Source organism: Podarcis raffonei, chromosome 7, assembly GCF_027172205.1.
Source record: "Podarcis raffonei isolate rPodRaf1 chromosome 7, rPodRaf1.pri, whole genome shotgun sequence".
Taxonomy (NCBI): domain Eukaryota; kingdom Metazoa; phylum Chordata; class Lepidosauria; order Squamata; family Lacertidae; genus Podarcis; species Podarcis raffonei.
In genome coordinates this window covers 40,894,377-40,914,702 of record NC_070608.1, presented here as the reverse complement: position 1 = coordinate 40,914,702, position 20,326 = coordinate 40,894,377, and the positions used below count along the sequence as shown (strand labels likewise).

The 20,326-nt window shown below is 44.7% G+C and overlaps 1 protein-coding gene across 1 annotated transcript in view; it reads left to right on the top strand.

Moving 5' to 3' along the window:
* The first annotated feature begins 51 nt into the window (after positions 1-51).
* Positions 52-20,326, top strand: part of LOC128417492 (chloride channel protein C-like) — a 70,769-nt gene continuing 50,494 nt past the window's right edge. The window contains exons 1-6 of the mRNA XM_053396204.1: positions 52-407; positions 3,006-3,135; positions 8,385-8,465; positions 9,231-9,406; positions 9,801-9,893; positions 17,298-17,541. Coding sequence (XP_053252179.1) covers positions 163-407; positions 3,006-3,135; positions 8,385-8,465; positions 9,231-9,406; positions 9,801-9,893; positions 17,298-17,541 — 969 coding nt within the window. The 5' untranslated portion in view covers positions 52-162. The remainder of the gene's footprint in view (positions 408-3,005; positions 3,136-8,384; positions 8,466-9,230; positions 9,407-9,800; positions 9,894-17,297; positions 17,542-20,326) is intronic.

Below are 20,326 nucleotides of genomic sequence, written 5' to 3'. Positions count from 1 at the left end.
CAGGATCTGTGTGGTGCTGCTACTGAAGCAACCCAACCCACAACATAAGTCAGTGAGCCCTTGTTGCACAGCAGTCAGTAAGTCCTCTCCAGGTGCATTTGTCAACCATTGATTTGCAGACAGAGGTCCGAGGTCTTCTGCTGCCACTTGTGATTCTTCAAAATGGCAACCCTCCTTTCTTGCAAGAGATGCACACATGATGGTGAAGAGGAGATGCTGCTAGCCGAAGATCGGCCAGATTTGATTGAGTCTCTTGATCCCAGATGCAACAGCAGCAGAAGCTGCTCAGGAAGGGCAAACTTCCTCCAAGAGAAAGAAAGGGAACGCCTATCTGTCCACGAGAGTCTGGATTATTTGCCTTCCCACAGCAGCGTTTACAAGAAGTGGCTGCAGGGACAAAACTACAGGTAATAAACAACCTGCTTGTTGTTCACACTGGAAATTAGCGCTGAATTAGTAACACCGAGTTGGAACCCCATTTGAAATTCACACAAAAGGGAAAATAAGCAATAGCAGTTGTAAGGGAGTTTGGAGTTGGGGATGCACACCTTACAATTTATGCAACTTTCCCTCACTCCAGCATAAGGGATCTGCCTACTTCAATAGGCCTTTGCGGAATAGGCATGAAGAGGGCATGCCCACTATGCTGGGACCCCTGTTTTATCCAGCAGGAGTTGGAATATTGGAGTTCAGGGATGTGTGCCAGCACCTGTGCACCCCCTCACCCCCCCTTTTCTTCCCAGGAGGTTGAAAGGGAAGCAAATGGAAATAACAGGAACCCAGTTTACAGAGGGCTTGGAGGTGTGTTCTGCTGCCATGCCATCCAGTGTAGTTAGGCAGATAATTAGTTATTTTGTGTTAAATGGTAAGCTGTATTGCTTTAAAATGTGGTGAGACCTTCCACAAATGGGGCTACCTCTGTTCAGCCCTGGACGTCTGCTCCAAAGACCTGTTCCAATGGCACAACTGATACCACCAGAGTTACAGTGCAGCAGGAAGGCAGTACATGTGTGAAGCCTGTGATTATTTTTCTTTAATAAAAAGTCCTTGGGTATATAGAAATGATACCTTTGGGTCTGGGTTTTGCTGCTATATACCAGTTAGCATGGGGTCAGCTGAGTTATATAATTAATGCTCAGTTGTCTACATTAGGATTTCCTGACAAAACACATGTTTGTTCTTGCTTTGATTTAAACTTTATAAGAGTCAGTGATATCGAACACCAGCAGAGTTCCATAATAGAAATGGCTTTGGAATAAATATTTCTCATTAGCTTCAAGCTTGATGCAACAAACTTTGTAGTGATCAGCTTTAGCTCCTGAGGTTTCTTTGGGCAAAGATATCCAAACCAATCAAACTAAAGTTTGTCGGTTTGGTTTCATGTTGCTTAACTTCTTCCAACTTCTTCATTGCACTGATTTTCTATAATTAAGTGTGCTGTTCACTCAAAGCAAAGCATTTTAAAAATCTGACCACACGCTTACCTCTCTTGTTCAAATCAATGGCATGCAGATGTACCAAAATATGGGTGGGGGGAACATGCCCTAATTTTCCTCAGCTTGTACAATAATTTATGTAAGAGTCAGATAATTTAAACCTGCATTTTTCTTAATCCCCAACATGATGACCAGCAGAGACAAAATAATGGATCAAATATATTTCAAATGGACATGGTGAAAAATATCATTTTGTAGCTTAAGTATTAAAAGCACATCAAGAACACCTGGGCTTTCTACCTGTTCCTAGAAAGATAATTGAAGTGAGTTGCAGGCTATGAAATGGTTCTGTCTTCATTTGGCTCACTCCACTTGTCCGTGGAGGATTCCGCCCCCCCCAGCAAAAGCTTTCACAAGTCAAACATAGTTTCCATTATTTCCGCTTTGTGCATATGACTGTAATGTATTATTACATTGAATGATAAGCTTAAACCAAAGTGTTTTGGTGCCACCTATTGGGAACAGTGAAGAGTGCACTCAGATGTTTGGGGGGAAATGCTCTGTTAGGGACCAATGAGGAACTGCCACATTCTGAAGAGATGCAAAACACAGGAAACTCTGCTGCCAGGTTAGAGCAATTTCCAAATCCACAGTCGGGCAAGACCTTCATTTGTACCAATCTGAATGCCACAAAATACAGCAGGGAGGGAAAAGGTACCAGGAACATCCTAAGCATGTCTCCTTAGGAGCAGTTTATAAAAACATAAAACTTGGTAATACACAGTATTGCTGCAAAAGTACAGGTTACACATCTATAATTGTTATACGAAAGAAAGTCCACTGTGACCAGGAAAGGTTGCAGTCTACATTGGACGGATTGAATACAGACTGAGTTTCTTGCTCTTGCTGCAGACTCTGTTTCTTTAGAGAATAACTAGGTCTGGGATTCTTGGAAATGTTAAATAGACCCAATTTCCAGTGGGAAGTGGATCCTTGGATCTATTGTTACATTCTTGCATCAGAGCAGTCATAAGAGACATCACACCTGCTTATTTTAGCTGTTAAGGCAGCTGTAGCGAATAATCAGAAGAGCTAAATGGAGCATATTTGTTACCAGTAAACGATATCTTGAAAGTTTATGCTTGTAATTCTCAACTGTTGTGTCTGGATTAAATTATGAAAATTAAGTCAATTTGCTCTTGTTGCAATTTGTTTTGCAGAACCTAAGATTTGGATCAGGGACAATTCAAAGGGCCAAGTTAGAGATGTAGGCAATACTTGTCTAGGGATATGGACTTGAAGCTTTGGGGAAGAAAGAACAAGGCATATGGGTGGAACAAAGAAGTCTCAATCCTTCACTTCTGAGTCATTAGTTAAAGAAAATCATGGCTGGAAAGACATGAACACCTTTCAATCACAATTCTTCTGAGAGATTCTCAGCTCTTCTTTTCAAAAACTGTGATTCCAGAATAACTGTTTAGCATTTTAGATGCATTACCAAAAGGCTACTTATTAACATTCTGAGGTTACTGCAACTGATACCAATTCCCTTTTATTTTTATTTTTTAGAATGGACTGGGATCGATGGTTGGTGATGGGCATCATTGGAATAATAGTAGGAACAGTGGGTTTCCTGATCCATCAAATAATTGATTATCTCATCAAACTGAAATGGGAACTGGTGAAGAACTACATTCAGGTAACACGGCAGAAGATAATAATCTCTCTATTCAAATTGCTTCGGGGGAAGCAATAAATATTGGCATCATGCCACCTCTGTCCCTGATGACCTCTCTTTCTACAGACACTGAATGACATACTCGGGTAAAGTGTGCATAACAATGCACAGATTTCTAAAAATAACATACAAATAATCTTCATTAGGGGAGACTGCTTTGCAATAAAAATTATATTAGTGAAGATTGAATGCAAATTGTGTATATTAAGCATAGCTGTCAACATTTCCCTTTTTTAAAGGGGAATTCCCTTATTATGAATAGGATTCCTCACAAGAAAAGGGAAAAGTTGACAGCTATGATATTAAGAGAAATTTGCACTAAAATGCTGATGAATTATATATATTATAATATTATATGTATCTATTATATATATATTTGTAGGGTTTTTTAAAAAACCCTATGAATTGCTGCAAAAATGTGGAAAACAGAATTTAAGATTGGAAACATAAGGAACCAAGGTAATTGAAATTGACAGATTCATACATCCCCACTTAGGAGGAACAGTTTTTGATAAAGCTAAGCTAACCTGAACTTGGTCATAGCATGGGAGCCCTTTGTAAGCCACAGTGAACTACGACCCTGGCTACCCACATGTCTTACTTTTAGGTTTCCCAGAGGCATCTGATTGTGGGAAACAGGCAGCTGGATGTGATAGACCTTTGGTCTACTCCAAAATCACCTTTTATTCTTGCTTGGACATAACTGTAACAATTAAATAAAGCATTGTGAAAGGGAGGCTTGAAGAATGTTGGAGTCTAGAATCACGCTGTAGTGCACTCACCCTGCTAATTGCCCCCAATTAAATATAGGTACCGCTCCGGCGGGAAGGTAAACGGCGTTTCCGTGCGCTGCTCTGGTTCGCCAGAAGCGGCTTAGTCATGCTGGCCACATGACCTGGAAAAACTGTCTGTGGACAAACGCCGGCTCCCTCGGCCAATAAAGCGAGATGAGCACCGCAACCCCAGAGTCGGTCACGACTGGACCAAATGGTTGGGGGTCCCTTTACCTAAATATAGTGGACTGACCGCACATTACGCCAATTAAACAAATTTCTACAATTTATCACAGGCTATCTTGTGTGAGGGAAAACTTAGTGATTTAGAGTCTCAAGCAGGAGTTCATCAAATAAGAAAAGTTTTATTTACAAAAAGAGGCTGGTGAAACCAAGTTGGGTCAGGAGATGCGTTCTTTCAGGTAGAAGTTAACTTAATAGTTAAACTAAATATAAAGATGTCACAGGCTTAAACACAGAAGTCTATGCACAGCTTTTCTTAAACTTCAGTTGCTAAAAATCAGTTGTTATACTTTAGGTAGATGTTCAGGTTTCTAGAATAGGTGGTAAAATGCTTAACTCAGTTTCTGTTCCTTTACTTAGCTACGACAGGTGTTACAGTTAAATACTTTTGACACAGCACGGCTTCCTTCACAGATTAATATTTTGGTTCATGAGTGAGGGGCACTTTTAGTCAGTTACCCACTCTTTGAGCAATCCCACACCTGAGGCGTTCTAATTAGTATAACAGACCCAGGGGATCACCTCACCCCTTGTTACTGGCTTGGAAGTCTTCTGTACCTAGAAGAACTATCCCCTCCTGGCTATACTGAGGCCCAGGTAGTCTGTATTCTCACAGCTGCTACCTTCCCTGGCTCAGACACAGTCCTCCACTTAACTCCAGTTAACTGTATTCTGTCCCAAGACACTTAACATGGTCTTACTTTCTAAGCTATGAAGGCACCTTATTCTAGCTGTAGATATTTTCCTCAGAGCAGATGTTAAATGCAAATTTGAACCAACTCTCTCAGACAAGCCCTATCCTAATCACTGTCTCTCCAACATCAAAAAGTAAGCCCTATCTAAAACACACACACACACACACACACACACACACAAACCCCCCCCAAATCCCTCAGAAACTGTTCCTCCCAAAGTGCTGCTCCGCACCTCCTATTTGGTTAGCTGTCTTGGTAGCCATTTGGAGAGACGTTCCAGCACTCTGGTAGGATTCTGAGGGACTGCATCACCAGTCTCTGGTCTGGCTCTGCTGCCTGTCACACATGCCACATCTACATCATACATAGTAAACTCTTATATCACTTTATATCAATTCTGCTTCTCACAAAGGATCCCAGGAACTGTAGTTTAAGGATGCTACAGGTTGTTAGGTGACCCTCTCAATGAGCTACAATTCCCAGCACCCTTTCAAAACTACAGTTCCCAGTGTTCTTAGGTGGCAGCCATTATTGTTATGGTGTGGATATGGCAAGTAATAACATGTTAAACAATGAAGCCACAAAGTATATTTACATTTTTATTTGTTGTAAAAATGGGAATAACAACTACCATGAGTGCACCACTCAGGGGTGCAATACAGTGGTACCTCAGGTTAAGTATTTAATTCGTTCCGGAGGTCCGTACTTAACTTGAAACTGTTCTTAACCTAAAGCACCACTTTAGCTAATGGGGCCTCCTGCTGCTGCCGCACCACCGGAGCCCGATTTCTGTTCTCATCCTGAAGCAAAGTTCTTAACCTGAAGCACTATTTCTGGGTTAGCGGAGTCTGTAACCTGAAGCGTATGTAACCCGAGGTACCACTGTATATGTTAACTATAGTCCCATGGTTGTAGCAAAGACCCCAAGTCAGTTTTTAAACACTACACTACACCAATTTTGTGTTCTCCAAGAGAGACTCCAAGAGAACTGCTACTTTCTTAGATAGGCAACTGAAATAACAGAAATTGTCAGTGGACTTAATAATGGTTCCTTCAGTGTTTATAGCTGATGTGACAGGCCCAATACTGGGCCTATGGCACACATACAGCTTAGTTTCTATTTCCTTTAGACTGAGGCCCATAATAAATTGGTATGCTGGCTGCTTGAGCAATCTGTACAGAATGTGCATCTTGTTGAGTCTGTTGACAACAAGAACGCAGTTGTCAACAGAGAGGACATTATGGTTCAGTCAGTACATCTGGTCTTATTTTAATGTGGCAGAGGTTAACAGCATCACCATCAAGGTGAAAACAAATGGAGACTAACTATTATACTTGAAACTGCATCTAACACAGCATGGAAGGATCTAAGAAGGAATAACCATAGAGGGCATCTCCTTATAGCACCAGTTGCAACATCTTCTTCCATGGGCGTAGCCAAGATTTTTGCTGGGGGGGGGGAGGCTTTTGTTGGGGGGGCAGAACCTCAGATTTGTATTGATTTGTATTGATTTAGGGGGGCAGCTGCTCCCCTTGCCCCCCCAACTACACCCATGTCTTCACCTTTTTGTTACACATGCTCTTGTTGGTATCCGTCTGCCTTGGGAGACAATGGAGGAGTGTGCCTTTGAGGTTGAGGTCAAGCTGTTGTAAGGTTGCAGCTCCTGCTATAGCTGTAGAGACTGATGTAGGAGAGACATGTTTTGTTGCAGCTGGGGCATAATAGCCAGTTGTCAGCTGTCTTTGATACACTCAGTTGTCTTTGTCTGAGATTTCAGGCTCAGAGCAACCGACGAATAGAAGGTAGGCAACAAAATTGGGAAGAGGCCTTTGACAAAATCTTGACATTACAAGTCACATGTAAGCAAACTTCAGGTAATCAGAGGAGAAGATTCCAATATAAATTATGTCTATCCCTTTAGTTTGCAAAGAGGTTGACCCAAATTGCATGTATCTGGTCTTCCTGGATGACTGCAGAGTAAGCACATGTTTGCAATTTACCGTCAAAGATCTGACCTGAGGCCAAGACAGGAAATCTGTGGTAGCTTGCTGAGCCATTTAAATTTGGGAAACAAAAACAGCATCTTTGACTTACAGGCACAAGAGAATCCAATCTCAACAAAATGACTTTTTTTCTTGCAAATTTGTGGGAGTCAATTTACTTGCAAAGGGCAGTGGAGACAACATGATTCTGGCTAACCCAAACACAAACAGTTTAAAATGGAATAGGATGACAGTCAGACAAAATTGGTGGAATGGAAGGCATATTTTATAACTTTCTATAATAATTCTATAAGGTATTCACTAAGAAAACTGTACAGCCTTTGTTAATTGGATACTGGGGTATATGGGTAGTTATGGTATTATTCAAGAAGAGCATTTTGATGAGCATTTGCCTTGAGAAAGATGAGGGTGCAAAATCTTAAAATAATTAATAGTCAAATTAAATTTTAAGCAATATTAAAATAAAGTTTGTTCTAAATAGGAATCCACACACAATCCTATACATGCCCAACAGTAAATTCCATTGATTTGAATTGGAATTTCTCCTACGCAAACAATTAGAATTGTAACCTCAGCTAGGCATGCAGGAAAAAGGGATTTCTTAAAAATAAAGTAAGTTGTATTTACTGGTATGTCAAGTGACACTAAAAGTGCCTTTTTGTCTTTAAACCTTTAAAATAAATATGAATATAGTTAATTAATATGCAATATATGTTACGGTTGCCATATTTCAAGAAGTAAAGATCTGGACACCCCCAAAGTTGCTGAGGAAAACTGAAGATCCAGGACAAACCGCTGCCTGGATATTCCCCCCGGACGTCACTTCCACTTTGAAATCCCGGTAATGTCCAGGAAATCCTGGACATATGGTAGCCCTAATATATGTGGCATGGGATCTTGCTATTTTCAGCTCAGACAATACTCCCTGTTTAATGGCTATTTCATTCAAGTGATCAATTTCAAATATTGTAAAACAGAGAGCATAAATCCACATGATGACTTCCTTCTATGAACATGTGTTCTTTAAAGACATGTATTCAGCTAAGTGTACTCAGAGCAGACCCATTGAAATTAATGGACCTAGCTTAGTCATGCTCATTCTTTTCAATAGGTCTGCTCTACATAAAACTTACGTAGTTGAATACCATCCTTGGATTGGTTGCTTGAATGACATTTTTACCAAGAGCTGTAATGGCTGGTGAGGTGGTTTGGTAGCAGAAACTGCTGGCATCTGCTATATGATAATTGTATGTGTGTGTTGGAGGGGGGTCCTGTCCATATATTTTAGCAGTGGGAGAAGTTGATGGGGGCAGATGGTGCTGTACTCATCACTGTGCAAACAGGATGCTGGACAAGATGGTCAATCGGTCTGATCCTTAAGGCTCTTACGATCTTCTAATATGTGCATTGACAATGTATTTGTTTGGCAAATGACTATCCTACCATATCATGCAGTTTTTTCTACCAATAACTATTTATTTTGTAAAACTGTCAGACAGGCAACTTTCATATGACCTGGTTATACATACTTGGAATTGGACTGGCTATGATCATTGTATCCTCAGGACTGGTTGTGGTAAGTGCTGAACACCTGCTTATTGCTCAGCTTTTAAAATACCAGGATATGATATGTTTGCCTGGGTGGAATGTGTCCCGTGATAATGCTTGTTGCTTGCCTATGTGGAAGATAGAAAAGGTGTGTATATTTTTGTATGGGTAGAAACTAGCCTACTGTAGAAGGTAAAATTCATATTAACTTTTCTGTCCAATTTTGCCCCTGGTCCCACCTACCCCTAGCATGTGGCTCCTGGAAGGTTGCCTCAGGCTGAAAAAGTTCTTATACTCCTGATTTAGGCATGTTTACCTGATAATCCAGGACATGGATGGTGCTGTGGTCTAAACTACAGACCCTAGGGCTTGCCAATCAGAAGGTCGGTGGTTTGAATCCCCGTGATGGGGTGAGCTCCCGTTGCTCGGTCCCAGCTCCTGCCCACCTAGCAGTTCTAACGCACGTCAAAGTGCAAGTAGATAAATAGGTACTGCTCTAGCGGGAAGGTAAACGGCGTTTCAGTGCACTGCTCTGGTTCGTCAGAAGTGGCTTAGTCATGCTGGCCACATGACCCGGAAGCTGTACGCTGGCTCCCTCGGCCAGTAAAGCGAGATGAGCGCCGCAACCCCAGAGTCGTCCGCGACTGGACCTAACAGTCAAGGGTCTCTTTATCTTTTTACCTGCTAATCCTGTCAACTGACAAATCATGACTGGATATTGGATATTTGATTCAAGCTGTGCTATGTGTGCTTTTGTGGCTGCTACAATAATATTGCCTTTTTCTTTTCCCAGTTCTTTTGTCCAACAGGTGCACCAAGTGGATTACCGGAAGTCATAGGTTTTCTGAATGGAGCTTCTATTCAGCACATTTTTAATATCAGAACTTTTGTGGGAACTTTTGTCTCTTGTGTTCTGGCTGTGGCATCTGGGCTCTTCTGTGGACCAGAAGGTCCCATGATTCACTTGGGGTGAGAAATCAATATTTTAAAAGTTACATATTTTAAAGAAAATAGGGATAGGGAGAATGGAATGGAGGATATTGGGAAAAGGCATTAGATGACTGGCACCCTGAATAAGGACACTTCCTGCTGCAATGTTTTGTTGCATGCCCACTCATATATATATATAAAACACATAGATAAAATCTTATGAGTATAATCCATAATATAAAGAATGAATTTAATTTGTCATTGCTATTATATTAAAATTATTCGTCACTTTTTCTCGCCGAGCAACTCAAAGCAACTTGCAACCAACTAGTTTTGCGTGCCTTCTGCCATCTAGTTATTTGTTTTTTTAATTTGAAACTTTGTAAATCAGCAAATTAAATACACCATTAATTTTTCACAATACTTTCCCCAGTGCAATAATAGGATATGGATTGAGCCAGTCCAAGCCAAAGATCCTTGGAATGAATCTCCCCTCCTTCACCAGATTTTGGAACTCAGCTGACAAGTAAGAGACCTTATCCAATAAGTATGCAATAGTTAACTAAAAAGGGTTGCTGGCTGCCTTAATTTAGGTAACATGTAAAAGTAACAATCGAAACATGTAACTGTAATGGTATCTTCAGTGGAAACATAGAGTTGCGTATCCAGTGCTATCAAACAGTGCAATGGGACTTTACATTCTTCTCTGCCATTTGGCCGTCTCCACATATTTGGGGAGAGCCTGAGGGCTGCAAGAGGAAAGAATAGAAGTAGAAGTTTGCTTGTGCAATGTTGGACTCAGCTCATAAGGGCTATACTGCTGAAGAATTGTATGGACACTTTCTTTAGGAGAAACAAGGGTCCGTTTTGGATGCAAAAATCCAGACAGCTTTCCTCCTAAATCATGCCTCCACAGCAGCAAATACAGCATTTCAAACAGCAGTTCACAGTGCAATGTATATGTGTTTACCTGGAAGTAAGACAAAAGGTGGTCATTCGGGCTTAATGCTGTGTGGTGTGAGTGTGGAGCGGAATCCACATCCACATGTGTTTGTCTAGACTGGTGAAGCTTGATTAGTGAAACCTGGTTATGTTGCACTTTTGAGCACCATCATTATGAAGCATACAGCTGCCAAATAGAATATGGTAAAGCTGCTATGTTGAATGCATAGAATAGATGAGGTTTAAGGCTGCTCATCTGATTTTTAATTGCCTTCTCACATATGTTTCAATAGTGGCTTACTCAGTTATAGAGCATGAACAAAACAGAACTTTCAGGTCAAAATGGTATAGGGATTTTTAAATGGATGTTGCTCACATGAAATGACTTCATGCAATGTGACATGGAGAATGCTACTTTTGTATAAAATAACATATTTTCAAGATACTTGGATGCGATAAATCACCAGATCTTGCAGTATGGACATGAATTACAAACACTTTATCTTCTATTTGTGAAATGCTGGCATTTGCAAATCCATGGAGTGCCCTGTAAGATCTTACTTTAAACAGGATCTATTATACCAGTGTTATTGTTCATGTCAAGCCTGCATTTGGAAAGCTTTGAATGATCAAGTTCCATAGCCTTAAAACAGTGGATTATAAAAATATGTAAATAAAACATGTGCCTTTGACCATACTGTTTGTTGTATCTCCAAACAAAAAGCCATTACAAACTATCTGTGGCTCAAGGATAACCAGACAGCTCAAATAAACATGATACATTTTGCTTTTTAACTTGCCTCAACAATTAGTGAAAAAACTTAGAGATGTGTTTGTTAAGCTGTTACTTATGGAAGAAATTTGCCCCGTGACCAATGGCACAGATTTCTGAAGTATTTTTGCATGTTCATTAAAATCCCCATGGCAGTTTGAATCCACCTGATACGGGTCACAACCAAATACATTGGCCCTTGAGGTCTATCTAGTAATAGAGGACTTGGGTTAATTCAGTTTGACAAGAGTTGGCTAGATTGCTGTTGCATAGCTTGCTATGGGCACTTCCAGATGACCTGTTCATCCTGATTCGTTTGCAGGGAGATAGGACAATGTTGGCTGCTCAGAGAGCATCCACCAGTAGTGGCTGGTGAGGCAGTAGGTGTAGGGTACCCAACACAGCAGGTTTCTAAGAAGCAGAGGGGCAGGTATGAGCAGCTTGGCATAGTGCAGTGCATGGTGGCAGAGCCAATCCAACACTCTTGCCTGTATGCACCACACTGAGCTCCCTGAATTGGGGCCCTTCCTGCCTCTATACACAGCAGCAACCTGCTGGGTTAGGAAGCCAGAAGAGCAACAGACCCCACCCCCCGCTAGTGCCTTACCAGCTGCTACTGGTGTTCAGTCTGATTTGCTTGCAGGAAGGTTAGTTGACATTGCAAGTATTAGCCTACACTTTCCAGTACCTTTCCCAATCACTTTCCTCATTGCAAAAAGTCTGAACTTTTGGAGAAGTGGATTTGTTTCACAAGCCCTCCTAATCAAAAATAGTTGTGAGACTTGAATTTGCTGTTGCGGGATTGAATCCCACCTGAAAATAGCAACAGTCTGGAAGTGCCATATGCACTATTCAAAAGCAGGTATCATTTTGACTTTATTTTGATACGAGAAAATATGTAAAATTGGCACTTATTTCAAGCTCATGACAAAGTAATTAATTATGCATTGTATTTTAATATTCTGTCGGAAGCCGCTCAGAGTGGCTGGGGAAACCCAGCCAGATGGGCAGGTGAAATATACTCAGAGTCGCGAAGTGATTTCATGCTCTTTATTCAGCTCATAGTGGTGAGGAGGAATGAGTGAAAGTCCCCTCAAAGTATCTGCTTTATATACATTATTTACACAATGGGCTGCACATGATTGGCTAATTCCGGAATTCTACTGTAAGCCAATCAGGTTGTGGATTCACTTCTATCTGGAGCATGATTGGGTAGTTCCTGCCAACCAATCATACTGCTGCATTGTTCTAGGACCAATCAGACTGCTGCATTCTGAATCCTATTGTTCTAGGACCAATCAGACTGCTGCCTTTTGGATCCTATTGTTCTAGGACCAATCAGACTGCTGCAGTTTGGATCCTATTCAACTCAGTACATAACACCCCTCCCCTCTAAGTTCCAGTCCTGCCCGGGAGGTCGCATTCATAGTCCTCGAGGTACGCTGGCGGCCTATGTGTGCGTTGCGGCCTGGGGTGTTCCCTGGTCCGGGGTTCAGGTTCTGGCTCGTGTTCCAAGGATGCTGGCTGTGATGGGGCTATTTGCTCTGGCGCAACCGGCTCACTCAGTCGTGGTTCTGGTTCCGGTGTCCTTTCGGCCTCGCAGGTCCTCTCTGTATTTACTGATACTGCCTCTCCTGCTGGCCCCTCGTGCTCTATGGGCCTCACTGCCCCTCTGTTCCCTTGGGACTCCTCTGACCTTTCCTCCTCCTGGTTTTCTCCCGGGAATCGTCGCCGTATCTGGTCGCAGTGGCGGCGCCAGCATTGCCCCCCATCTGTTAGCACCTCGTACGACACGGGGCCAGTGACCCTGGTGACTGTGGCGGGTACCCATGCTGGGCCTGCCCCAAAATTCTTTGCGTACACTGGGTCCTGGGCCTCGAAGGTCCGGGGGTTCCTTCCTTCCCCCACCACTACCTCATCCTGAGCTCTATCGGGGTGAAGGCGGTCCAATCTGATTGCAAGGCGCCGACCCATTAGTAGTTCAGCGGGGCTCCGGCCAGTCGTTGAGCTGGGGGTGCTGTGCTGTGCTAGAAGGAATGTGGCAAGGCGGTACTCCCAATCCCCTTGCGTCATGCGGCGAAGGGTGTCCTTGGTGGTCCGCACCATGCGTTCTGCTTGGCCATTGGTGGCAGGATGGAATGGCGCCGAACGGATGTGGCGGATGGCGTTCTGCGCTGTGAAGGTTTGGAATTCTCCTGACGTAAATGCAGTCCCGTTGTCTGAGACGAGAGTGTCAGGGAGCCCGTGGGTTGCAAACAGCCTGCGTAGTACCCGGATGGCTGCGGACGTAGAAGTGGACGGTACCAGTGCGACTTCCAGCCATTTGGTGTAGGAATCCACCACTATGAAGAATGTTTTCCCCTGAAAGGGGCCAGCGAAGTCCACATGCAGGCGTGACCATGGTGCTCGGGCGAACTCCCAGGACTGGACTGGGGCCCTTGGGGGATCTGGGCGGGATTCTTGGCAGGCCTGGCAGTGTTTGACCCAGGCCTCTATCTCTCCGTCGATCCCCGGCCACCACACATAACTCCTGGCAAGGGCCTTCATTCTTACTACCCCTGGGTGTGTCTCGTGTAGGGCTGTGAGGACCCTTTTGCGGAGGGGTTGGGGAACAACAACCCTGCTTCCCCATAACAGGCACCCCTTGTGGGCCGACAGTTCATGTTTGCGGGTTGTGTAGCCGACGAATTCTGGCCCGGGGCTGCTGCTGGGCCATCCCCTCCACACCCAGTCCAGGACCCGGGAGATGACCCTATCTTTCTTGGAATGGTGTGCAACTTCTTGTGCCTTAATGGGGCGGTCGGGAAGCAGCTCCAGGCTCATAACCTCTTGTGCAGGTGCTGGGTCGGGGCCTGTTTCCGGTAGTGGTAGCCTGCTGAGGGCATCCGCATGGCCCATCGCCTTCCCCGGACGGTGAATCAGTGCATACTGGTAGCTGGCAAGGAAAATTGACCACCTGAGGACGCGAGGAGACAGCACTTGGGGGGTCTGCTTTTCAGGGGCAAATAAGCCAAGCAACGGCTTGTGGTCAGTCACCACGGTGAAGGGCCGCCCGTACAAGAAATCATGGAATTTTTTTACTCCCTTCACGATTGCCAGACCCTCCTTGTCGATTTGCGAGTAGTTCCGCTCGGTTGCGTTGAGTGTCTGGGAAAAGTATGCCACCGGTACCTCTCTTCCATCCGGGAGTTGGTGTCCCAGGACAGCGCCAATTCCATAGGGCGAGGCATCGCATGCTAGCACCACCGGCAGCCTCTCGTCGAAGTGTGCCAAGACCGAGTTTGAGACAAGCAAGTCCTTGACTGCCTGGAATGCGGCCTCCTGGCGCTGGCCCCACACCCAAGGGGCCCGCTTGTCCAGGAGTCTGTGTAGGGGCTCTGCTACCGCCGCCTTGTGGGGAAGGAAGGAATGGTAAAAGTTCAATAGTCCCAAGAAGGCCTGAAGTTCAGTCTTGTTCTTGGGCGCTGGGGCATCACAAATGGCCCGTACCTTGTCCCCAGTCGGGTGGACCCCTTCTGCGTCCACCATAAATCCCAGAAAGTCCACCTGAGGCACTCCTAGTAGACATTTTTCCCGCTTCACCTTGAGACCCGCCGTCTGGAAACGGTGCAGAACGGTGCGGAGGCGGTCCTCAAACTCCTCTGGTGTGGGCCCGGCAATCAACACATCATCGAAGAAGGGGGTGACGCCAGGAATCCCTTTAAGTAGAGAGTCCATTAGATTCTGGAATATGCCTGGTGCCACGCTGACACCGAATTGCAGCCGCTTTACCCTGAATGCTCCTCTGTGCGTCACAATCGTCTGTGCCTCTGCTGTGGCCTCATCTACTGGCAGCTGTTGATATGCTTGGGCCAAGTCCAGCTTGCCAAAAATTTTCGACCCAGCCAGGGTGGCAAGAACATGGCTGACCACTGGCACTGGGTATGCATGGGCCGTGAGGGCCTTGTTTATGGTACATTTGTAGTCTGCGCAGATGCGGACTGAACCATTAGGCTTGACGGGCGTGACGATTGGGGTTTCCCAGGGGGCATTAGGCACCGGCTCCAGCACTCCTTGCTCCACGAGCCGGTCCAATTCCTCGTCTATACAGGGTTTCAGGGCGAACGGGACCCGGCGGGCCTTGAGCCTGACCGGTCGTACTGCGGGGTCAAGCTGTAGAGCAATGGGGGGGCCTGCATACTGTCCCAATTTCCCATCGAAAACCCCCGGAAATTCCTTGCATATGGCGTCCACGTCCACTTGTAAGCTAGTGTGGTTCACCCCGGTGACGGCTAGCCCCAGTGGTCCAAACCATGCCAATCCCAGTAAGCTAATGTAGGGGCCCTTGACCACAAGCAAGTCCAGTTGCCGCGTCCGCCCTCGGTATTGCACCCTGAAGGTCCCCACCCCCATTGTGGGGACCTTACGTTTTTGGAAGTCCCGGAGGGTGAATGGGGCCGGCCTGAGTTTGGGACCCCCAGTAGGACACAGTTTCCTTAAGGTCCTTGCCGAGATTATGGATAGAGTTGAACCCGTGTCAAGCTCCATGCGGCATGGGGCCCCCTCTATCTGTACGTCAACATAAATTTTCTCTACGTTGGGGTGGGGCAACTGGTATACCTGGAAGTCCGTGAGCTCTGTCGAGTTGCCTTGGTGCGTTGGGCCCCGGGACCTGGGGCTCTTGGATTGGTCATCTGATGCCTGGCGTCGGGTGGGCCGAGCCCGACACACCCGGGCGATGTGTCCCAATTTTCTGCACTGCCTGCACTCTGCGTTGTGGAAACGGCAGGTCCTCCTCTCGTGACTTTCTCCACAGCTTGCGCAGTTCCCTCCTTCTCGTCGAGGCAGCTGTGGTTTGTGGGCTGCTTGAGTGCACTGCTGTACTCGGTGCACCTCCTCCCTGTCGGATCCTGAGTCGTCGGTGAGGTCTTCGTGGTGGACCCTCGGTTGGGACAGCTGGCTCGGCCGTGCCTCTTGCGTCGACCTCTCGGCAGCTTCCGTTGCCAGGGCCTCCTCCAGAGCGACCTGGAACGTTAGGTCCTTCTTAGCGTAGAGGCATCGTTGCAGCTTCTCATCCTTCAGGTCACCGACGAGGCGGTCACGAAGCATGTTCTCCAGCTCTGATAAGTTGCAGAACCGGGCGGCTTGGCGGAGAGAGGTCACAAACCCAGTTATGGTTTCCCCAGGGGCTTGCCGCTTTGCGTAGAAGGCATTTCGACGAGCCACCACTGAGGGCTGCGGCGAAAAGTGCCCCTTCAGCTGTTCCATTATTGTTTTGTATGGAACAGTAGCGACGTCTTCAGGCGCAAGGAGAGCCCGGGCGATTTCAAACGTCTCCTCTCCGCAGACGCTGAAGAATATCGCCCTCTTCTTGGCGTCTTCTTCGTCGGTGACCCCTTTGGCTTCTAGGAGGAAGGTGAAACGGGAGGCGTACGCTTCCCAGTCTCCAGATGCTGGGTTGAATGGCGAGAAGCTGTTGTCGGTTGCCATTCTGAGTCCCGGAGCTGAAGCCTGGAACACGGTGCGAGGCAGCGGTGTGGCAGGTGGCGGTGCTGCGGTGCTGTGTGTGGCAGTCAGCTCAGCGGGATCCCATCCTCGTCGCCAGTGAAATATACTCAGAGTCGCGAAGTGATTTCATGCTCTTTATTCAGCTCATAGTGGTGAAAGTCCCCTCAAAGTATCTGCTTTATATACATTATTTACACAATGGGCTGCACATGATTGGCTAATTCCGGAATTCTACTGTAAGCCAATCAGGTTGTGGATTCACTTCTATCTGGAGCATGATTGGGTAGTTCCTGCCAACCAATCATACTGCTGCATTGTTCTAGGACCAATCAGACTGCTGCATTCTGAATCCTATTGTTCTAGGACCAATCAGACTGCTGCCTTTTGGATCCTATTGTTCTAGGACCAATCAGACTGCTGCAGTTTGGATCCTATTCAACTCAGTACATAACAGCGGGGTATAAATAATAAATTATTATTATTATTATTATTATTATTATTATTATTATTATTAGAACTAAAGATGAAGAAACAAAATAAAAAAAATCCTTCCAGTAGCAAACTTAGTTGGTCTCTATGGTGCTACTGGAAGGAATTTTTTTATTTTGTTTCGACTACGGCAGACCAACATGGCTACCTACCTGTAACTAAAGATGAAGAGTATATCTTATCAAAAGTAATGGGATTATCCTGAAACTCTATTCTCTCCTCTCCCCTCACCTGTTACAGGAGGAATTTTGTTACAGCTGGTGCTGGAGCAGGGATTGCCTCTGTGTTCCATGCTCCAGTGGGTGGACTTCTGTTCACACTGGAGGAGGTGGCCTCTTTCTGGGATATCAAGCTGGCCTGGCAAACCTTCTTCTGCTGCATGACGGCTGCCTTCACCACAGATCTCATCTCCTCTTCTCTCTGTGGGTTTGTTTACAGGGGCCAATTTGGATTTTTCAAAGCAGAGATGAGGATTTTATTTTGGGTATGTACTACATCCACACTAAATTAAGCCAAGGCCACATGTGTATTTCGCTGTGCCTGTTTATTTAAAATATTCATATTCCACTTCACCTTATGTTCAAGGTTGCTTATCCTATGAGGAAAAGCTGCCACATTGGGGGCTTTTTAAAGTTTAGAGAAAAGGTGAATAAGAGGTGGTCTGATAGACGTGTATAAATTTATGAGTGACCTGGACAAAGTGGATGGAAGAAAAGCTTCCCTTCCCTTCTCATAACACTAGAACTCATTGTCATCCAATGAAATTGAATGTTGCAGGATTCAGGCAAGCAAAAGAAAGTACTTCTCCATGCAGCACATAGTTCAGGGGTAGGCAACCTAAGGCCCGTGGGCCGGATGCGGCCCAATCGCCTTCGCAATCCAGCCTGCGGATGGTTCGGGAATCAGCGTGTTTTTACATGAGTAGAATGTGTGCTTTTATTTAAAATGCATCTCTAGGTTATTTGTGGGGCATAGGAATTTGTTCATTGTTTTCCTTCAAAATATAGCGTGGCCCACCACACGGTCTGAGAGTTGGTGGACCGGCCTACGGCTGAAAAAGATTGCTGACCCCTGACATAGTTAAACAGAAGAATTTGCTCCCATAAGAGGCAGCAGCAATCCCCAATTTGAATGGCTCTGAAAGTAGATTAGACAAATTCATGGAGGATAAGGCTATCAGTAGCAACTAGCCATGATGACTGTGCTCTGGCTCTACAGTCAGAGGCAGCAATGCTTTTAAATACCAGTTGCTGGTAACCACAGGAGGGGAGAGGGCTTTTTTGCTCAGGTCCTGCTTGCAGGCTTCCCATTGGCATCTGGTTGGCCACTGTGAGAACAGGATGCTGGACTAGATGGGTCATTGGCCTGATCCAGCAGGTTCTGCTTATATTTTTTTTAAGAATAATAATTAAAATTCCATAAAAACAGAATTACAAACAAGTTGAACATCTAAAACAGCAGTAATAAACACCCAGCTCAATTGATTTCAGCTCCCAAACACCATCCTGAATAAAAAAAACCTTGCAGACTCCTTAACATTTTTTTAAAATTAAATTTATATACAACACTTCATCTGAAGATCATAGGGTAGTTTACAACATAAAAACATTATTCTGAAAATGATCACAAGTTAACTTTCTATGGAAGGCCATTCCACAACCCTGAACAATCACCCCCCCCCATAAACTCAAATCTTTGCTGAGGTTGACTTGACCTCCAACAATGATAGAACACTGAACAGGGCACCAGATCAGGTGGGAATAAATCATTCTGTTAGGTGTGCATGTCTAAGGCTATAAAGAGCTTTAAAGATTAAGAACAGTGAGTGGTATCCAATGCTAATTGTACTCAGAGCAGACCCATTCAAATGAATGAACATGACTAACTTAGGGCCATTAATTTCAATGGGTCTACCCTGACTAAAACTTAGCTGGCTATAACTCAGTGTCTTGAATTGTTAGCAGATGGCTCCTGCCTCCCCATTATCACCAGGACAATATCAGAAGATCATGGGTAACATTCATCTTGGTTTTAGTGAATACTCTGGGCAGGAGCAGATGCATCTTTGGAACCCTGCAGAACAGGAAACAGCTTCAAGGCAAATTTTTTTTGGGGGGAAATCATGTGTGGGGAACCCAGGCTGCTTCTCCCTTCTATATTTCCCCACTTTGAAACTGATTTCTTTAAAATAAGGAAGTTCCTACAATGTGCCTTTGACCCTCTCTTAACTTGCTTGCTCCATATGTGGATCTTAATATGGGAAAGCCCACAGTTTCGACTGATTTAAGGCATATGCCACTTCATACTTCTCGTGTGAATATGCCATAAAACACAGGAGACTGTTTTATAAACTGGAGAGTAATCCAAACAAAGATTGAGGTGAAGCATAGTTGGGGACAAGTAATACCTTCATAATATCGGTGTTCTTGGCAAGGTTGGAGACTTACGGAGAGAACTGAGTGAGAGAAACCTTTTGCAGAACAATCTTGTTTTATAGCAGTGCTTTAAACAATCCTAAAAACTGACTAGAAGTACCAATATAGTTTTCCATTTCATGTTTGAATTCTTTATCTCATATGATTTCTTGCAGGCTCTTCTTTAGTATTCCTTTGTGGACTCATGTTCTTTCTCATCTGATCCTCAACCAGATGTATGATAAGGGAATTTAGCAAATATTATTGAATGTGGATGTAATGAAAAGTGGGTAGGAGGGAGGGAAAACTCTTAAGAAATAGGCTCATGGAAACACACTTACCTGTCCAAGAAGGTCCTCCTGAGCAATTTAGGGACTAGCTACTCATTTATTTATTTTTTGCAAAAGGTATTACAATGACATCATCATTATGTGTCCAGAGCACTGTCTAGTCCAATGTTGTTAGATAAGTTTCAATTCTTAAGCCTCAAGAATGTGGGCAAGGTGCTTGAATTGGTCAGGGTGACCACTTGTGCTCTGGACCCTTGCCCCTCTTGGCTGATAAAAACTAGCTGGGCCAGGGAGGTGATTTATGCCTCCTTGTGAGAGTGAATGGTCCCTGCCTGTTTGAAGGAGGCAGTAGTAAAATCATTCCTTAAGAAACCCTCACTGGATTGGGAAAATCAAAGTAATTATCGACCAGTTGCCAATCTTCCCTCCTTGGGGAAGGTTCTTGAGCAGGTGGTCGCAGACCAGATCCAGGCACACTTGAAGGAAACTGATTTTCAATTTCAATTGAGGTTTAGGCTCAATTTTGGAGCAGAAAGTGTTTTGGTTGTAAACTGCCCTATGGGCG